Consider the following 19,049-nt stretch of genomic DNA (forward strand, 5'->3'; position numbering starts at 1 on the left):
TTGATCTAAACCGAAACTGGATATGATCTCCTCCAGAGAAACTAAACGACCGCGAGCCGTAACCCTAACCCTCTTGTTTCTGCGTGAGATTTATAGCAATTCCTAGACCACAAATCAGTTGGAAACTAAACGACCCCGAGCATTGTTTCCTAATCTGGACGACTATTATTTAGAGGCCCTAACCCTAATCCTCTTGAATATACGGTAAATTTTATTTTGACAAAAGGCAAAACTGAGACAACCCAGCCAACATCATCTTCTCCTCTCTGTCTATTTTTTACAGTAGAGAGAAATAGGCTTGGCATGTGGCAGTAGAGAGGAATTTTTACAGCTTCTACTGTTGTAAAAAGTGGAAAACTTATGACCAAAAAGCCCCTGATTTGATTATGCAAAACAGGGAAAAATCGCAAGGGTATAATGGAGAAAAGCCAGAGAACCCCACCGAACCGGTAGGTGAGAGTTGTTGGAGGCTTCACTTAGAAGAGTGTTCCTCTGATTTCAATTTCTAGGGCAAAATTATAAATGTTCGTAAATTCTAGGGCTACATCAGATTTTTGTTGTTGTTGTAATGATGAAGGCTGCCGCTGGTAGTGAATAAGAATAGATTTGCGGTAGGAAAATTGATCCAGAGAGTTGCAGTAGAAAATTTGGGAAATGGAGATGCAATAATACTAGCGCTGATAATGAAAACACTACACAGATTTGGAGATGGGGAAGAAGCTGCTGCCTCCAGATGAACAGCGTTGTTCTCAAGGTAATGGAATGGGATGGAGATGCAAGAATTTTAGGATGGGTCTTCATTTTAGTGATTTTTTATTTCGTTGTTATATTCGTTTGCTTAATTATATGTTTAAAATTAAAATTAGGATAACTCATTGAACAAATTTCATAGTTGCATCTGTTGTTGGTTTCATTTTCCTGTATGTTTAAAGTATGACAACTGAGAAATTGCATGGTTTCTTAATTGAATAGTAAGGATCATTGCATTGTCTAATTACTTGGGAATTTTCTATCCAGCTGATACAATTATAGAAAGTGGCACTGCCAATTTATGGAGGAAGAGGAAAGATGTCGAAAGAATGGAAGGGTCTTTAGAACTAGAATCATTCACAAGAACTAGGGGACCCGCGGTTAAATCGGAGAGTCTTGAGCATTATAAGAGTATGTGTTTTGAAGTGTCTGTGGAGCTTGAAAAGAAGTAAGAGGAGTGCAATACATTCCAGAGCAAATTAGCGGAGGTCGTAGAAACTAGAAAGACTGATGCTACAGATGAGACTGAACATACACCCACAGATGCAACTGCATGTTGGAGGAAGATGTTTTCCGAATTGGAGAGACGACTTCTGAGGATGGAAAATGAAAGTTCAACAATGGGATATCTAGAGTCTCGCATTTCAAAGTTGGAGAGCCTAGTGTTGAGGATGGAAAATGAAAGTTTAACAACTGCGGGATGTGTAGAATCTCGCATTTCAAATTTGGAGAGCCTAGTCTTGAGGAGAGGAAAATAAAGTTCAGTATTGAGATGTGTTGAATTGCGTAATTCTGAAAAGAGTCCAGAGTCTGAAATGCGGGGTTTGCAAAAGGACGATCCTCTAAGTGTTGAAAAGCAATTACATAAAAACAACAGTAGCGTATATAATGCTGAAACCAGCAGCGGAGGGAGGAAGGGTTCTCATGTTCATGAGTGCAGAACCGTAGAGAAGGTGCTGAATGTGTATGACGTCGGTAGTATACATTTTTCAAGTGGAACTGAAAACATTGAAGCAGGGAAGGGGTGGGGCTGTACAGAGGAAAGACCATCTCCACATGGATTATCATCTCAAGATCAGTTGGAAATGGGTAAGAAGCCTTTTGTGAACTTGGTCTCTGATGACGAATCTGAAGATTCTGATAGTTCTGATGATTCAGAAACTTCTCATGGTAGCCTTATGGACATGCTAGCAATGAAATATAAGAATAGGAACGAATACCAATACACAAAATGGAAGTTTGAGGCTGATATGCTTTCCTCATTGGAAGAAGATCCTGAGCTCAATATGAGCCGTATGCGCTCTTTATAGACATCATATAGCTGAAGTCGAAATATCTCCCAAGGGGTCGTTCCACTACAGCGATGCACTCAGGTATGTTAAGGAATCTCTACGGTTTTCCAGTTTCTGCGGTTACAATGCAATGGCTTGTTCAATGTTGCAAAAAGCTTGCTTGATTACATTTTTATACTATCTACGTTCAATTGCTTAATGATGCCTCTCTGCTATTATTTGGTTTTACCTTAGAAAAGCATCCTCTCAAATAGCCATATCTGAAGACTTACCTTTGTTCTTAGGAATTCCAAATCATATTTCTCATACTTATCTTTATTCTTAGGAATCTCAATGTATCCGGGTGATATATTATTGATCATATTTTATTCATATCCCTGTCAAAAAACAGCGAATTCTATCCCTACTGCAAACTTGTGCCTGTAAATTTTTAACCACAGTTACAGTAGTGGAGATATTACATGTTTCTGTAAATAGTTCCAATTGGCGTTGCGTCGTTACCACCTCAGTCCTCGATAGAAATTTCAGTATCTGCACTGACTGTGGACTTTGTATATTGATTATCAACAAAGTTGAGGGGCACCAGAAAGTTTAGGTGTCTTTCATGATTGTCAGACAAAAGATTTGCTGCCATCTCCAGATTATCTGTGGTCTCCATGTGAACGGCGGGAGCAAGCTGTTTTCTAAGAATCAACAGTAGTTTCTTTTCTTGGTTTTCCTTTTTCATACATTTTTAAATATTTTTTTCTTAACAGAGGTACAACTTTGGGCAAGTTTCTAATGGACGGGGACTGCAAAGTTGGCTTAAAGAAGTCTCTAACAGCGTTGGAAGCATTAGATTCTAAAGCTGTTGATGACTGCAAGAGGCTGCTAAGAGATACTCCAAGCAGTTATTTAGTACTTCCTCCGTTATTTTTTAATAAGCCAGTTTCTATAAATAAATATTTCAAAAAAATAGGCCAGTTTTCTAATTGGGAAAGTCAAATGTTATTTTAATTTTCTGGGACCACTTTTCTTTTAACTTCTTTTGATGATAAGTGTTATGTGGACCATTTCATTTATTTATTTGGCTCACAAGTGTTATGGGGACCATTTCACTTCACTTCTTTTATTGACAAGTGTCTAGAAGACCACTTTCAATATTAGTTCTCTTAATTTCCTTAATTTTCTCAAAAAAATAAACTGGCCTATTAAAAAATAACGGAGGGAGTATCTACCAAAACCGAAAAGATCCTTATTTTCTTCCTACTGCAACCGCCAGCCATGAAGATCAAACAGCTAGGTGATAGATTGTTGGGTAAGTGGCCTTCACTTTTTTGATTAGGCGTTGCAATCTTGCATCTCCTGTTAACCTCCTCTAGTTTTGTACACATATGAAATAGAAAACTGGCCAGATAGTAAATAGTAACATTGGATGTGTATCGACTATCAAATGTAGTAAGTGATCTATTATTACACCTCAGGTGGTTTTGACAGGTGTAGATATGTTTAGCTCATCAAACTGATAATTTTATGCGTGAAATCTAATTGCTAAATTAAAACTAGATTACCCCTTTTTTGATATTATAATGTCTTTAAATTTTGTTAATAGAAGTATCAACAAGGTGGTTCGACTGTGTTGCAAAGTTTGCTATAAAGATGAAATCTAGTAAACAATTGGGGACACTAATTTCCCCAACTCTCTTGAAAAAATTTGCGAGGCGTATGTTAAATGCAACCATCTAAATTTGTATAAATAAGTTTTCCAAATCCGTGGTAAGCTGAGACAGACTAACTTGCCACTATCAACCTTCTCCTCTCCATCCATTTGGAAAATAGTATAACAAGGAAGTTGGATCCAGAGACCTTCAGTTGCAAATTTGATTATCATAAAGCACCGCTTCCTAATTGTAGTATCCATGATTTTGTATATATGAGTTCGATAAATTTAATTTCCACCAACATCTTATTTTCCGAACCAATAATGTGCGATGGTAATCCAATCGATAAACTGATGAATAAGATTGAGTAATATTTGAGAGCCTGTCCTTTTCTTATATAAAAAATATAAATAGGATTGTTTAAGTGAAGAAACTAATGAAAAAAAAAATGGAGTTCATGAAAATATTAACCAAATTAAATAACATGATAAAATAAATCACAAAAGATAAAACGAGTTGAACATATATGAGATTTATACAAGGAGGCGCGGGCTCCATCTAGATACATGTAAATCCATTTGTTTTGTACCATGCCCAATCTTAGAACATAACTATTAACTTCTCCCAATAAATTTATTTCCTACTCTTTTGCTAAAACAATGACTCACCTGAGAGATTACATAACAACGTACAGCTACAACATTTTGAATGGCCTTGTCGTTTATAACTTCAATTAGTGTACAAGTCTAGCAGGCCTTGTCGTTTATAACTTCAATTCCCCCCAACCTTTCATTTTGAATGGCCACTAATTTGCAGAATTAAATCTGGGTGATATCTGGTTTAATTTTAGTTTTTGGGTAATATTACATAGCCATTCGAACCAGCGTACAAATAGTAAGATACATACTCCGGATAAGTAGGTAAGTATTTTGGGAAAACATGAGCATCATGTATCATGATTCATGGGAAATTTGTGAGAAGTTATCAATAAAAATATAAAGATAAATTTGAACATTTAAGATGTCTTAATAATTCTGTTTCATGATTTCGAGCAAACACACATCTTTCTCATCTCAAAGAAATAGCAGATAAGTATTTATATTAAACTTGCGCAGCGCATGCAGTGCCCAAGATAACCTAACCAAAAGTAAATGTGCATAATGATTTCATCTTCATCTTAATGCAATATATGGTTTGGAAGTCATTACTTTTGCAGTGCTAGCTGAAGAGTTTCTCTAGCTCCGTTTGCTATATGGTGGGTTGTGTTGTTGGAAAGGAAGGATATTGTGATTGCTAAGAAACAAGTTAGAAAACCTTTAAACTCTCTTATTGTAGAAATCAAAGTGTTGCTTCTTAGTTGGTCGATTAATATTGATTCTTTAAAAATATCAAGTTGGATGATTTTGTATTGATTGGGAAAGGTTGTTTAGAGAGTAGTTTGTTGTAAGCTCTCGAAGCACCTTGCTCAACTCTTCTTGTATCTTTGAGGGTGCTATCTTGGCACCCTTTCTTATTTATTTGAACTTTGCCTTTTTTTTTTAAAAAAAAAAAAAAAAAGTTTCTCTAGCTTTTTGCAAACTTTCTTTACACAGATGATGGAGATTGAAAAAATAACATCTGTATATAGAGCTAACTGGAACCATCATCAAAAACTGATAGAAGAGACCAAATTCTAACAACCAATATAAGCAAGTATATATGTACTCCACGGGAAGTGTGAGAACAAAAACAAAAAGTATATATTTACTGAAACTACATCTTGGATTGAAAACAGACTTTTATATATGCTGGTTCCAGATGAATTTGACATTCCTCAAATAGAATCTGTTGCAGGAAAAAAGGAGGATTGAGCCAAGGTAAAAAACTCAGCCGAAGGAGCTGAAGCTTATGCAAGTAGTGTAGTGGGCACAAGAGATGTCTTTTTTTTTTAAACTGAACGCACAGGAGATGTCTCTAACGAACTATTCCATGGAAGGAGATGTAAGTGGCATCATGCATTTTTGGGAAGTTCTTAACTTGTAAGTGAGATGATATGATATGGCGTATGATAATTCGTTACTATAATAGTATTGAATGACAAACTGTATAGAATTAGTATATAGACTAAATTGAAACCACCACCAAAAACTGATCTAAAGGAATTGAAACTTAAGACTCGGAATTTTCAAAGCAAATAATTAAGTTATATCTAAGAATAAATCACTGACAAACACGAGCATGAAAGCAAAAACTAATAAAAAAACCTAAAGCCTAATATTAACTATAGCCAAACTATAACCAAGTATGTCGAGACATAATACCTGATTAAAAGAAAGGTAAACATCTCAAAATATTCCGGATTTTCTGAATTGTTGTAGGAAAATTATCAATACCACCCGGCTGATACAGCTTATCTATAATAGGGTCGCATACCTTCTGTAGTGCCTTCATGTTGCTGTTGATGTCGTCTATTTTGCTGAATTCATTGCTATCCAACCACTGAAGGGCATTGTAGACTGCATTCTCAATCTTCTTCTCCTCATCTGATGATAGCATCCCTCCGCTATTATCGACCATGTTCCTCATCTTTAATGCATACATCTCAAAGGAGTTTCTCAACTCTTTGTGTTTTTGATCTTCTGACTTGTATTCCTCAGCCTCTAGAACCAACCTCTGAATCTCAGAGGACGACAACCTTTCCTTGTTATTTGTAATCGTAATCATATTTTTGCTCCCAGATTTCTCGTCCTCGGCAGACACAGTCGAAATACCGTCAGCATCAATATCAAAATATGCTGTCAGCTTAGCAACACGACGAGGTGCTGGAAGAACTCCATTTAACAAGAATTCACCCAACAAGTAATTGTCTCTAGTACTGATTCTTTCACCCTCATACACCGAAAACCTCACTCTAGTTTGATCGTCCTCGCTTGTAGTGTAGCCCTTTTGTTTCTTGGTTGGAATGGGCGTGTTCTTTGGGACTACCACACTCATAACACCTCCAATTGTCTTGATACCAAGTGAAAGAGGGGTGACATCCAACAATGAAAAGTCCTGCATGTTTTCGATACCCTCACCACTCAAAATAGCAGCTTGCACTGCAGCACCATGAGCCACAGCTTCATCAGGGTTGATGTTCTTGCAGAGTTCCTTACCGTCAAAGAAATCCCGCAATAGAGACTGCACCTTGAGAATCCTGGTAGATCCACCTACGAGCACAATTTCGTGAATGTTGTTCTTGTCTATCTTAGCATCCGTCAAACACAGCTCAACAGGTTCCATACATTTCTTGAACAAATCCATGTTCAACTCTTCGAATTGAGCACGAGTAATAGATGCATGAAAATCAACACCTTCATACAATGAATCAATCTCAATAATTGTTTGGGTAGTGGACGACAGATTTCTCTTTGCCCTCTCACAAGATGTTCTCAGCTTCCCAAGAGCCTTTGGATTTCCACTGATGTCCTTGTTGTGCTTCTTTTTAAACTCTTGAACAAAGTGATCGACCATTCTGTTATTGAAATCCTCTCCTCCCAGATGGGTATCTCCAGCTGTGGCCTTGACTTCAAAGATACCCTCTTTGATGTTGAGTATCGAAACATCAAAAGTACCACCACCAAGATCAAAGATAAGAACGTTCTCTCCAACAACAATGGTCGCCTCTGGATTCTTAATAGTGGTATCCTTCTTATCAAGACCGTAAGCAATTCCTGCCGCTGTTGGTTCATTGATGATTCGCAGTACATTAAGGCCAGCAATTATACCAGCATCTTTAGTAGCTTGACGCTGCGAATCATTAAAGTAGGCCGGGACTGTGATAACAGCATCCTTAACAGTTGAGCCAAGATAAGCTTCCGCTGTTTCTCTCATCTTAGTAAGAACCATGGATGAAATCTCCTCAGCTGATAACGTTTTATCCTTACCCTTGTACTTGACTTGAATCATTGGTCTGTTGTCTGCTCCACCAACCACTTTGAAAGGCCATAGTTTGATATCACTCTGAACAGAGGTATCATTGATTTTTCTACCTATTAAACGTTTCGCATCTACATAGAAAATTAAACAAACTCAGAAAATTGTATCTGAGATGGAGAACTCATGGTTTTTACAAAAAGGAAGATCGGGGGAGTGCATAAGGATTAGTCAGGTTGGGACTTGATGGGATAATGCCTGCCTAGTCCACAAGGATTATCTCTTTAAGTGGTTTATTTGATGTAACTGCACTGTTTCCGAATTACTACTTCCCTCAAGGTCAAGACTCAAATCTTAACGTTCATGATTCATAATACAAATACGATTAACCTAAAAAAAAATAACAAAAATGATCATGAAAATCTTACCGAAAACAGTGTTAATAGGGTTCATAGTAACTTGATTCTTTGCAGCATCACCGACGAAACGGTGAGTATCAGTAAAACCAACATAAGAAGGAGTAGTTCTATTTCCTTGATCATTAGGGATAATCTCAACACGACCATCTTGCCATACACCAACACATGAATATGTTGTTCCTAAATCAATCCCTATCGCTCTGCCTGCTGATCCAACCATTGTAAAAGAAAGCTGATCTTAACTTCGTTTCCGAATCTATGCGTATACACCACTCGGATCTAAAAAGTTTAAGTGACGAGAGAGAGTGGAGTGAAGGAAAAATAGGGTTTTACAATTTACGTAGAACAGTTGTGGTGTGGTGTATATATTTATAGATAAGAGATGGCTACGAAAAACGAAGATTTTCCGGAAGCGGGAAAACCTATCAAGGTGACGTGGGACGTTATGAGCGTAAATAACGGGATAATAGAAGTCCGATAAAGGATAAAACTTCTCAGTCTCCTCTTTTCATGGAGAAATTTTCAGATAGATGCGTACGCCGAAAATTCGAGTCGACATCATGACTACATGAGCATTATTCGGTTTAGTAAAGTTTGAATTCCGTCAGGTGGTCGTGATTCAAGCCAGCACACTACTAAATTAGGTATAAGCAACTGGTGCATCTTTTGAAGATTCAATTCACTTGGATTTGGACGTGACATGCTATCCAGTTTTGTGAGCACAAGACCCCTAGCAACCTAATTGGCATACTTTTTATTTTACTGTTTGGATTGGATTTCAAGGTACAAGAGTGAGCTGTAATATGACTTTACCGTTTGTTTTGAATTTGATTACCCCATTTGTGTTATTCTGCTTTAGGTGTGACCTAGGCTGTTCTCTTAAGCTTTACCATTTTGAGCTTTCATCCAAATTGAATGCGATAAAGCTCATTTTACAGAATACACTCATGAGAGACTAGCTAGTAAATCAAATTTTCTCTGGGCTCTACAGTTTGGTGAATCTCTGTATAGATATAGGACAGCACCACTAAAAATTTTGTTTGAAGCTGAGTATATTTTCTCGAACAACAACATATCAGAAAAACTTACAAATTCTCAACAATTGGGACAGTAGGCCATTCCTACTACTTCCATCATTTTCATAGAAATATATTGTGGTATCATAAATGTTCAAAGTCAAATTTATTGTATTGTCTATATCTCTTTTCTGGTGACTGATGTCGATTGTAAGCTGAAGACGCTTGGATCATGGATGGTAATCAGCTAAGTGGCAATAAGTGTGCAAGAGTACTCAATCAAGTGATTCGTGGAGTTCCATTTGTATTCAAGTTAACAATATTCAGTACGTACAATTAGCTAGCAGCTAGCTAGCTAAGTAGGTGAAACATTAAGATGTTTGTTTATATTGGTCGCAGTCCATCAATGCATCACATGCACTAAGCCTAGAATTACTTGACTGGATGATATTTTTGAAAACTCAATTCAGTTGTGATGTGACATAACATGCAATCCAAGACCTCCTACCTGACTGGCATGCGCATTGGATATAAATTAATTCCCTCAAATAATAGTTTTACCCTTTAGATATATGAGTCGTCATTTTTTATGAGTAAGTAATTAACATCCATTTTGTGTTTAATTTGCTTTTGGTGTGACCTTAGCTGGCCTCTTAAGCTTTTCCATTTTGAGCTTTCATCCAAAACTGATCACTAAAACAAAGTTGATTTTACAAAATCAAAAACAAAGACTAGAAAACAAAATTTCCTCTGGTCTCTGTGGAGAATCTCTGTATGTATTTTGGTATTCTCATAGATAGGACAGCACCATTAAAATTTCTGTTTGAAGCTGAACATATTTTCTTGAACAACAACATATCAAAACAATTCATACAACTGATAAACAAATCAAGTATAAGAAATGGATGGGTTTTACTCATAATTAAAGATAGGGATGATACAGATTGATCATTGATGATTGATTACATTGTGATATCCATATTATATAAGCTCCAGATCATCATAATATCAATCTCATAACAACCTCAAACCCCTAGAACTAAATTTCTAAGGACATAAACCCTAAAATAAAAAAGATAAATATCAAAGAACAACAGCGCGCAGCAGCAAACTTAATTAAAATAGTCCAAAGACTTGGCAACCTTCCATTTCCATTGACATTAGATTAGATTAGACAGCAGCAGAAACATCAGCAGGTTTGATTTTGGATATGAACATCCTTTGGATACCCTCTGAAAGTTTGAGCGTAGGATCAAGTTTAACTCCTAAGGAACTTAGGGTTCATCTCGATACAAATCTTTTTGATGTCATCCTCCTTATCATCAAAACGAGCAGCTGTTTCCTTGTTGACTCCTGTCACTTCAATGTTTATAAACTTACCATCCATGATGGTCATAACTTGATCACCTAAGCCATCCAAATCAATTGTCAAATAAGAAGATTTTCATGTTCAACGACATTCCATACAGATGTAATCTTCCACAAGTTCTCGGATGGATTAAGATAGTAATTTTCAGGGGTTCCCGCTTCTATTGCTGAATGAAACACAAAGAATCCATGCTAAAAAATCTACAAACTCCTTAAATAAACATAGCAGAAAGATAAAAGAATAGATTTCAGAGTCTAAAGGTATACCTGATTTCTTGAACAGGTGGATTTTTGAAGAAGAAGCCATTAATAACAGTGTAGAAACTACTATGAAACCCAAAATTTGTTTTTGTTTTCCTGTGTTTGTGCGAGGAGATTATATTGTAGTGTGTAGTTATTACAGAATTTATATAAGCATGATGTTGGAATCGGTGGAGATTATTCTGGGTGTATATTCAGTGTATGTAGCAGTAGGATTTGTCAAGTACTCCGGTTCTCATCCCTCGACACGTTTAGCTCTACACAATGGTAACATTAGCTCTACACGATTTGCTGACCTTAGAATATTCAGTGGCCAAAGCCATCCAACAAAGCAAAGAAGAAATCTTGGCTATTTCCTAGCTAGCCGGGTGAAATTTCAAAATGTTTATTTGAATGCACTAAAGCCTAGAATTACGTTTGACTAACTTGTGGATTTTTTTTTTTGAAGACTCCATTCACTGATCAGTCAAGTAACATGATGTTTTGGGTTCCAAAATTTTGAATTTGATTACCCAAAATGTGTTATTCTGCTTTAGGTGTGTGACCTTAGCTGGTCTTTGAAGCTCTAACCATTTTGAGCTTTCATAATCAGGGCTAGAAAGTTGATTTTTGCAGAATAAAAAAACTGAGACTAGAAAACAAAACTTTCTCTGCTGGTCTCTACACTGTGGCGAATCTATGTACGAAATACTCTGGTATTTTGTGAAGATGTACGTATTTTCTTGAACAACAACATATGAACAGAGGTGGTTCATTTTAATCAAATTTGTATAGGGTGAGTAAAATTCAAGACGAGGCTAGAATTCCTGAGACAAAAAAGTAAATGTATTTTGAGTTTCAAATTGTACTTCACAATTGAAACAATTATTTTATTTTCATCTTTCTTCCATGTAGCTTCAATGAAATACGGTTTTGTAACAAACTAATTAGTAGAAGTGGATTTTGTCGACGAATTAAGTGGTCTAAGACATGAGTTGTTGACCTTACAACTGAGAGGGTTGGGAATCAGCCTCGTTGAACTATTTCCCAATTGATTAGAGAGGAGGATGTCTTGTAAGTAGTAATTGCAGATGGTGTTGGCGGGATGGGCTGTCCTAGCTTAGACTTTGTCAAGATAAAAACTCTATCACACAATAAGTGGTACCGAAACATAATTACAAGTTACCTTAAGACCCCAAGAGATGCATGCACCTTTCTGTAACCAGAAAACTTTGCAACACAGATTTCGTCAGACACCAAGAGATGCACTCAAGAAACATCATTTCATATTTCAAGCAAACATCATTTCATCATTTCGTCAGACACCAAGAGTCGAATACCTTGTTACTAGGTCTATTAACAAAATTAAGAGATATTACAATGCAAAAAAAAGAGTAATCTAGCTTTGATTTAGTAATTTGTTTTTACACATAACATTATCGGTTCCATGAACTGAAAAGCGCTTGGTTTTTCTCCATGTACACCTATTTAAACAACCTGAAGGGTTACTACACCAAAATACCACTTCCTAAATTAGAGAATATGAATACACATCCAAAGTACTATTTAGTATACTAACCAATTTTTCGATACACATGTGTACAAAATTAGAGGAGATGCAACATTGAGATGCCTAGTCAAAAAATTGAAGGCCACTTACACAACAATATATGATCACTTGGCAGTTTGATCTTCATGGCTGGAAGGAAAAAAGGATCTTGTCCTTTTTGGAAGATATTGAGTAGCTTCTAGCTAGCCTCTTGCAGTCTTCAACACCTTTAGAATCGAATCTCTCCAAGTCTTTCACTGGTTTCTTTATGTCACCTTTGCAGTCCCCATCCATTAAAAACTTAGCCAAAGTAGTAGCCCTGTGAAGAAAAATATATCAATAAGGTCAGAAATGTGTGAATGACAAACCATTTCCTCTTTGTTCATTGTTCGTCGGCATAACTATGAACACTTTTCGGGCTTGGTTTCCTGCCCTGTGCAGCAACAAGCATAAACATTCTGTTGCTCCTACCGTTCAACTAACAACCTGGCATGTGAGAAATGAACAAATCTATGCTCTTGTCAGACATTTTGAATCTTTGATTAATTGATTCCAATGTGTAGAAGTAAGTCTTCAGGCATTGTGATATGCAACTAATCTTGCTATAACTACTGCCGAAATCAGAGGATACTTATCTAAGGTAAAGCCAAATATTAAACGAATTGCGCCATTTATATGATATGGCTAATTAAGATACTAAAAGAACAATCAATGAATTCGGCGACACAAAATGAATAGAGTCCATGCAGTAGCAATTAAACATAGACAGTATAAAAATGTAAACCAAGAAGCTGTCAAATTTAAGCAGTATTGAAAAGGGAACGTATAGGAACTGGAAATACAGTAATTTAATCTAGTTGGAAATGAGGAAAGAGCATAGAGAATCATTCACATACCTGAGGGCATCGCTGTAATGCAACAACCCCTTGCTTGATATTTCGACTTCAGCTATATGCTGTCGATAGAGAGCACAAACAGCTTTCATACACAGCTCAGGATCCTCTTCAAATGAAGAAATCATATCAGCCTCAAACTTCCATTTTATTTCTTGATCTTCGTTCATATTCCTATATTTCATCGCCAGCATGTCCATAAGAGAACCAAGAGAAGTTTCTGTATCAGTAGAACTATCAGAATCTTCAGATTCGCCTAGATTTGCACCACTGTCGTCATCTGAGACCAAGTTCACAAAAGAAGGATTCTTACTCATATCTAAATGATCTTGAGATGATGATCCATGTTGAGATTGAGATGGTCTCTCCCCAGAACAATCCCAACCCTTCCCTTCTTCAACATTTTCATACATATTCAGCACCTCCTCTTTGGTTTTCAACTCATACACATGAGAATACTCCTTCCCTCCACACCTGGTTTCATCTCTTCCCTTTTCACCACTTTGAGTAACATTATTTTGCAAACCCCGTTCTTCGGACTCTCTCATTTCAGATTCGCCCAATTCTACACTTCTCAATAGTGAACTTTCATTTCCACTCCTCAGGGCTAGGCTCTCCAAATTAGAAACGACAGATCTCATTGTTGAATTTTCACTTTCCACCCTCAGAACTCGACTCTCCAAATCGGAAAACATCTTCCTCCGACATTGAGTTGCATTCTCTGAGGTGGGTTCAATCTCCTCTGTAGCAGCAGGCTTTCTATTTTGTACGAACTCCGCTAATTGACCCTGGAGTTTAGTGCACTCGATTTTCTTCTTTTCAAGCTCCACTTTCCTCTTCTCAAGTTCCAGAGACAATTCAAAACACTTAGTCTTATAATGCACAAGAGTACTCTTTGATGGCGGTAGTACCATCTCCAAGAATTGTATCAGCAACTGGATTGAGAAAATTCCCAATTAGTTAGTCAAAGCAATGCAATGATTCCTCTGAGAGACTTAACAGATGAAACTATGAAAAATTTTCAATTATCACATTTTTAAACATTTAAGCAAATGAAATGAACGAAGATATAATAGAATTACTCACAGGTAGGTGGTTGAATACCTCCTGTCACATCAATGGACCGGTTATCTTCTTCCTTCGTCACTTTCCTCGTCCGTTTTGATCCCCTACATTCAATAGGACCAGTAGCAGTACTACACCCTGCACTTCTCTTCTTAAGATCGGACTCTCACAAAGTTTAGACTTGGGAACACTATTTTCATCTTCACCAAGACCCATCCTAAAATTCTTGCATCTCCATCCATGCCCATTAGTTTCAGAACAACGTTGTTCATCTGGAAGCAGCTTCTTCTTCTCCATCTCCCAATTCTTGTAATGTTTTTCACAATAATGCAATTCATTATCGGCACTAGCACTCTTGCATCTCCATCTATTAATTTTTCTGCTGCAAATCTCTTCTTCTTCTTCACTACCAGTGCCAGCCGCCTTCTTGGTGGTCGCCATTACAACAACAAAAAGATATCTGATGTTGCCCTAGAATCTACAAAGTACAAACACTTATAAAGCCCCCTTCAAGTACTGATTGGTAGGTGGTGTTTTGTCTGTTATACCCTTACAATTATTTCCTTGCTTTATAGTCTGTAATTTTTATTATTATTATTGTGTACAAGTTGTAAATATTTTTCCATCTTCTAAAATCTCCTCCATTTCAAAAATCAATTTTTTCCTAGAATTTGAAATCCAATCACAATTCTCTCTAAGTGAAGAAGAAGATCTATAAGATTCATGAAGCCTCTCCTGCACTTTAATAGGTGAGGTTTCCTTACTTTTGCCTATTATACCCTTACAATTATTGTCGGACTGCCTTAGAGTAGTCAAGTAATTGCTTGACTACTCTCAGGCATAGAAACCGTAACCCATGAATTCAACTAATTGCTTCAATTGAGAATAGAAAATGGGTAAAGTGCTGCTCCGTCTTTTGATATGGTGGTGGTGGTGGCTCAAAAAGGGGAAATAATCAAGTGACCAATAATGTGGTGGGTTGTCTCAGTTTCACCTTTTGTCATCGAACCAGATGACTCAATCACACAAGAAGTGATAATGCAAAACTAAACCTATAAGATGCTTCAGTGAAAACCTAAATCGGAACTGGAAGCTTGCAAACAAGATTTGAACCACTGATGATGTAGTATTACAAATTGGACCACGAGCTCTCAAAACTTGAAGGACTAATTTCGAAACACCGAATCCAAGCATTTGAACAAGAGGATCAATTGCTGAAATGCCATTTGACTTTGACAAGAATCAAAGAACCTCATACAAGAAGAGCTTTTAATGAAAGATCACAAATAGGGAGTAATTTGTCAGGTAAACTTGCACCGTAGATGAGTTGCAAGATCACAAAGTAATTTTCGAATTCAACAATTGGAATTTGTCTACGGTTTCTTGGATACTAGATGCAAAGGGCTTTTACTTTTTACTAGGCTAAAAGTTTTCTTCTGCCGCCGTCAGTGAACCTCTAGATGCAAAGGTCTGAGAAGCGAGAACTGATAAATTTGAACAAATTGAAAGGTGTTATATAAATACAATAAGACTTGCAAATTTATCAATTTCCATGAAAATGAAGTACTCAACAGATATATCAAAGCAATCAGAGAGCTCAAATAAACAGGATATGATTTAAGAACTTATCTAAAATTAATCCTAAAAACCTTTGCATCTAGAGAGGAGGAGGTCTAGTAGTTGCAGGTGTCAGATGGGGCTGGCAGGCTGGGCTGTCTTAGCTTTGCCTTTGTCAAAATAAAAATTTATTTCAAACTTAATGGCTAATGCCTAAAGAAAAAGCAATCACACAGGAAGTGGTACTGAAACATAATTACAAGTTCCCATAGACCCCAAGTGATGCAAATTTCTGTAACCAGAAAAATTTGCAATACAGATTTGTCAGACCCGAAAGACGAACTCATGAGACTAGTTTAATTTTTCATGCGAACTTTGCAACAACAGTAAGCTACCCTGTTCAGTCATAAGATTTTACACATAACATTATCAGTTACCAGGGCTAAACAAGGGTTGGTTTTCTATAAGTACAACCTGAACTGTGACTACCATAATATCAGTTACTAAATTGGAGACTCAATACATAACTAGTGAGTGAATATTGACTAGTCTTCCATTTCATGTGTACAAAATCAGGGGAGGCAAGGTTAAAAGGAGATGCAAGATTGCAATGCCTACTCCAAAAAGTGAAGGCCACTTACACAAATCCATCACTTAGCAGTTTGATTTCCAAGGCAGGAAGTTGAAGCTTGAAGGAAAAAAGGATCTTTCCCATTTTGGTGGATATCGAATAATCGCATGGAGTATCTTTTAGCCAGCCTCTTGCAGTTGACGATCGCTTCAGAATCGAATTTCTCCAACTCGTTAACAGACTTTTTTACGTCGCCATTAGAAATTTAGCCAAAGTAGAACACCTGTTAAGAGATAATGTCAATCTATGCTAAAAGTGTATGAAAATGGAAAACCAAGAAAACATACTACTGTTGATTCTACTCATTTCCATTTTGTACTTGAAATAACTATGAACATTTTGCTGGCTGGCATTCCTGCCCTGTGCACCTGCAGTCACGAGCAAGAAAATAGCTTTCTCTCTCGCCATTCACATGACAACTACCGAAGGCAGCAAACATTTTATCAGACAATCATGGAAAATTCGACCACTAAACTTTCGTTTGCCACCCAGCTCTGATGATAATCAATATACAAAGTCCACAGTCAGTGCAGCTACAGAAATTTCATATTGATGAGTGAGGTAATGTCCACCGCAATTGATCATCTTGTTGGCGCAATGCGAAAATGTGATGGGTTTATGGAAATGAAATTAGGGAAAGAGATGTTGGTTAATTGAAAAGTGAGGCTTATATTAATTTGGAAATGAAAATATTACAAAGGGAATTTTTAGTGTAGCACTTTGACTCACGATGTTTATAAACACTTTGGCTCTTACTATTTTAGCTCTCACTCTCACTCACTCTCAACTCAATTGAGTTTTTATTATAATTACAAGTGAACCCATCGTCGCCTATTTATAGGCTTTGTGCACCGACCAACAGAAAAATCTGGAAATGAAACTTTCTGGACAACATTTGCCGACCTAAGACTAGTTTAGAACATAACTTTCTAGACCATGACCGAATGACCTAGAGACATAAAACACTCTAGAGTCTATGACTGACTTCGTAACTAGGAGAATGAGAAGAGTCTAGATATCTCTAGACTGGGCCGATCCATGGTAAGCCCATGGGAAGTTTATAGTTAGCTATCTAGATAATTCTAGATTTACCCATCACAATTAACAAATATTTTTAACACCCCCTCTTAATTGTGTTGTTGAGCTTATCTCTAAAATGATTGAATTTATCCACCGTGACTGATTTTGTGAAAATGTCCGCATTTTGTTCTTGTGTCGGACAAAATTGGAGCTCGATTTCCTTGTTCTCTACTAACTCTCTGATGAAGTGATGTCGTAGCTCTATATGTTTCGTCCATCCGTGGAACACTGGATTTTTTGTCATTGCAATTGTAGACATATTGTCACAGTAGATAGTTGTTGGTTCTTTTTGCTTTTGTTGTAGGTCGGTCATTATTCTTCTTAACCACACTGCTTCACATGCTACACTTGTTGATGCTATGTACTCTGCTTCGGATGACGATAATTCCACTGTGCTTTGCTTTTTAGAACTCCAAGAGATAACTTTTGTGCCCATACAGAAAACATAGCCTGATGTGCTCTTTCGGTCTTCAATAGAACCTTCCCAATCGCTATCTGTGAAGCCAATTAAATCATTATCTTTTTCTCTTGTATACTTGATGCCAAAATCCTTTGTTCCCTTGATGTATCGGAGAATTCTCTTTGCGGCTGCATAGTGTAACTTGCTTGGCTCGCTCATAAACCGTGAAACAATGTTGGTTGCATTGACGATGTCTGGCCTTGTATTCGTTAAGTATATCAGTGAGCCGATTAGACTTCTGAATAAGGTTGGATCTAGTTTTGGCGCTCCATCATTTTTTACCAACTTCTCATTAGTACCCATTGGAGTTGCAATTGGTTTGCAATCCATCAAGTTGAACCTTTTCAGTAAGTCTTCTGCATATTTTTCTTGAGAAATGAATATTTCTTCAGGAGATTGTTTTACTTGAATCCCAAGAAATATCGCATAAGTCCTAAGTTTGTCATCTCATATTCTTTCATCATTTCCTTCTTAAATTTTTCTGCCATCTCTTGTTTTGTGCTGGCGTAAATTAAATCATCAACGTAGAGACAGACAATTAGGAAATCCGTACCTTGTTTTCTGATGTAGAGGGATGGCTCACTTGAACTTTTCTCCAATCCATTATCTCGGAAATACTTGTCGATTTTTCTGTTCCATGCACGCGGTGCTTGCTTCAGGCCGTATAATGCTTTGCGAAGACGATATACCATTTTTTCTTTTCCTTTTCGGATATATCCTTGAGGTTGTTCAACGTACACCTCTTCTTCAAGTTCTCCGTTTAGGAACGCCGACTTTACGTCCAATTGGTATACTTTCATTTTGAGTTGAGCTGCTAGGGATAACACCATCCGGATTGTTTCCATGCGAGCGACTGGGGCGAATGTCTCGTTGTAGTCAATTCCTGGTTGCTGGGAATATGCTTTTGCAACTAGCCTTGCTTTGTACTTTTGAATTGACCTATCTTCATTATATTTTGTCTTGTAGACCCATTTCAGACCAATTATTTATTTGTCAATTGGATGATTAACAAGCTCCAATGTCTTATTCTTCTCGATTACTCGCATTTCTTCGTCCACGGCGTTTCTCCATATTTCTTGTTTTGCCGCATCCTCATATCTTTGAGGCTCTAGTGCTATAAATGCACAATTAGATATTTCATAAATATCTCTTAGGGAACGCACCTTTCTAGGTGGGGCACTTGCTTCCGATGAAC

The 19,049-nt window shown here is 37.0% G+C and overlaps 1 protein-coding gene across 1 annotated transcript; it reads right to left on the reverse strand.

Annotated features, from left to right (window-relative positions):
* Positions 1-5,986: 5,986 nt before the first annotated feature.
* On the reverse strand, positions 5,987-8,215 carry LOC113273143 (heat shock 70 kDa protein 18-like). Its single transcript, XM_026522910.1, has 2 exons — positions 8,005-8,215; positions 5,987-7,710 (listed from the first exon to the last, which is right to left on the reverse strand). The coding sequence occupies exons 1-2, from the start codon at positions 8,213-8,215 to the stop codon at positions 5,987-5,989; spliced, it is 1,935 nt and encodes a 644-aa protein (XP_026378695.1).
* Positions 8,216-19,049: the final 10,834 nt, after the last annotated feature.

The sequence above is a fragment of the Papaver somniferum genome, chromosome 1 (genome assembly GCF_003573695.1).
Source record: "Papaver somniferum cultivar HN1 chromosome 1, ASM357369v1, whole genome shotgun sequence".
Taxonomy (NCBI): Eukaryota; Viridiplantae; Streptophyta; class Magnoliopsida; order Ranunculales; family Papaveraceae; genus Papaver; species Papaver somniferum.

Excerpts from the sequence above, each read along its gene's own strand:
- LOC113273143 (XM_026522910.1), bottom strand. The coding sequence starts at position 8,215 with ATGGTTGGATCAGCAGGCAGAGCGATAGGGATTGATTTAGGAACAACA. Across the intron at positions 7,711-8,004 it reads CCCTATTAACACTGTTTTCG|ATGCGAAACGTTTAATAGGT; the intron begins GTAAGATTTTCA and ends TTTTCTATGTAG.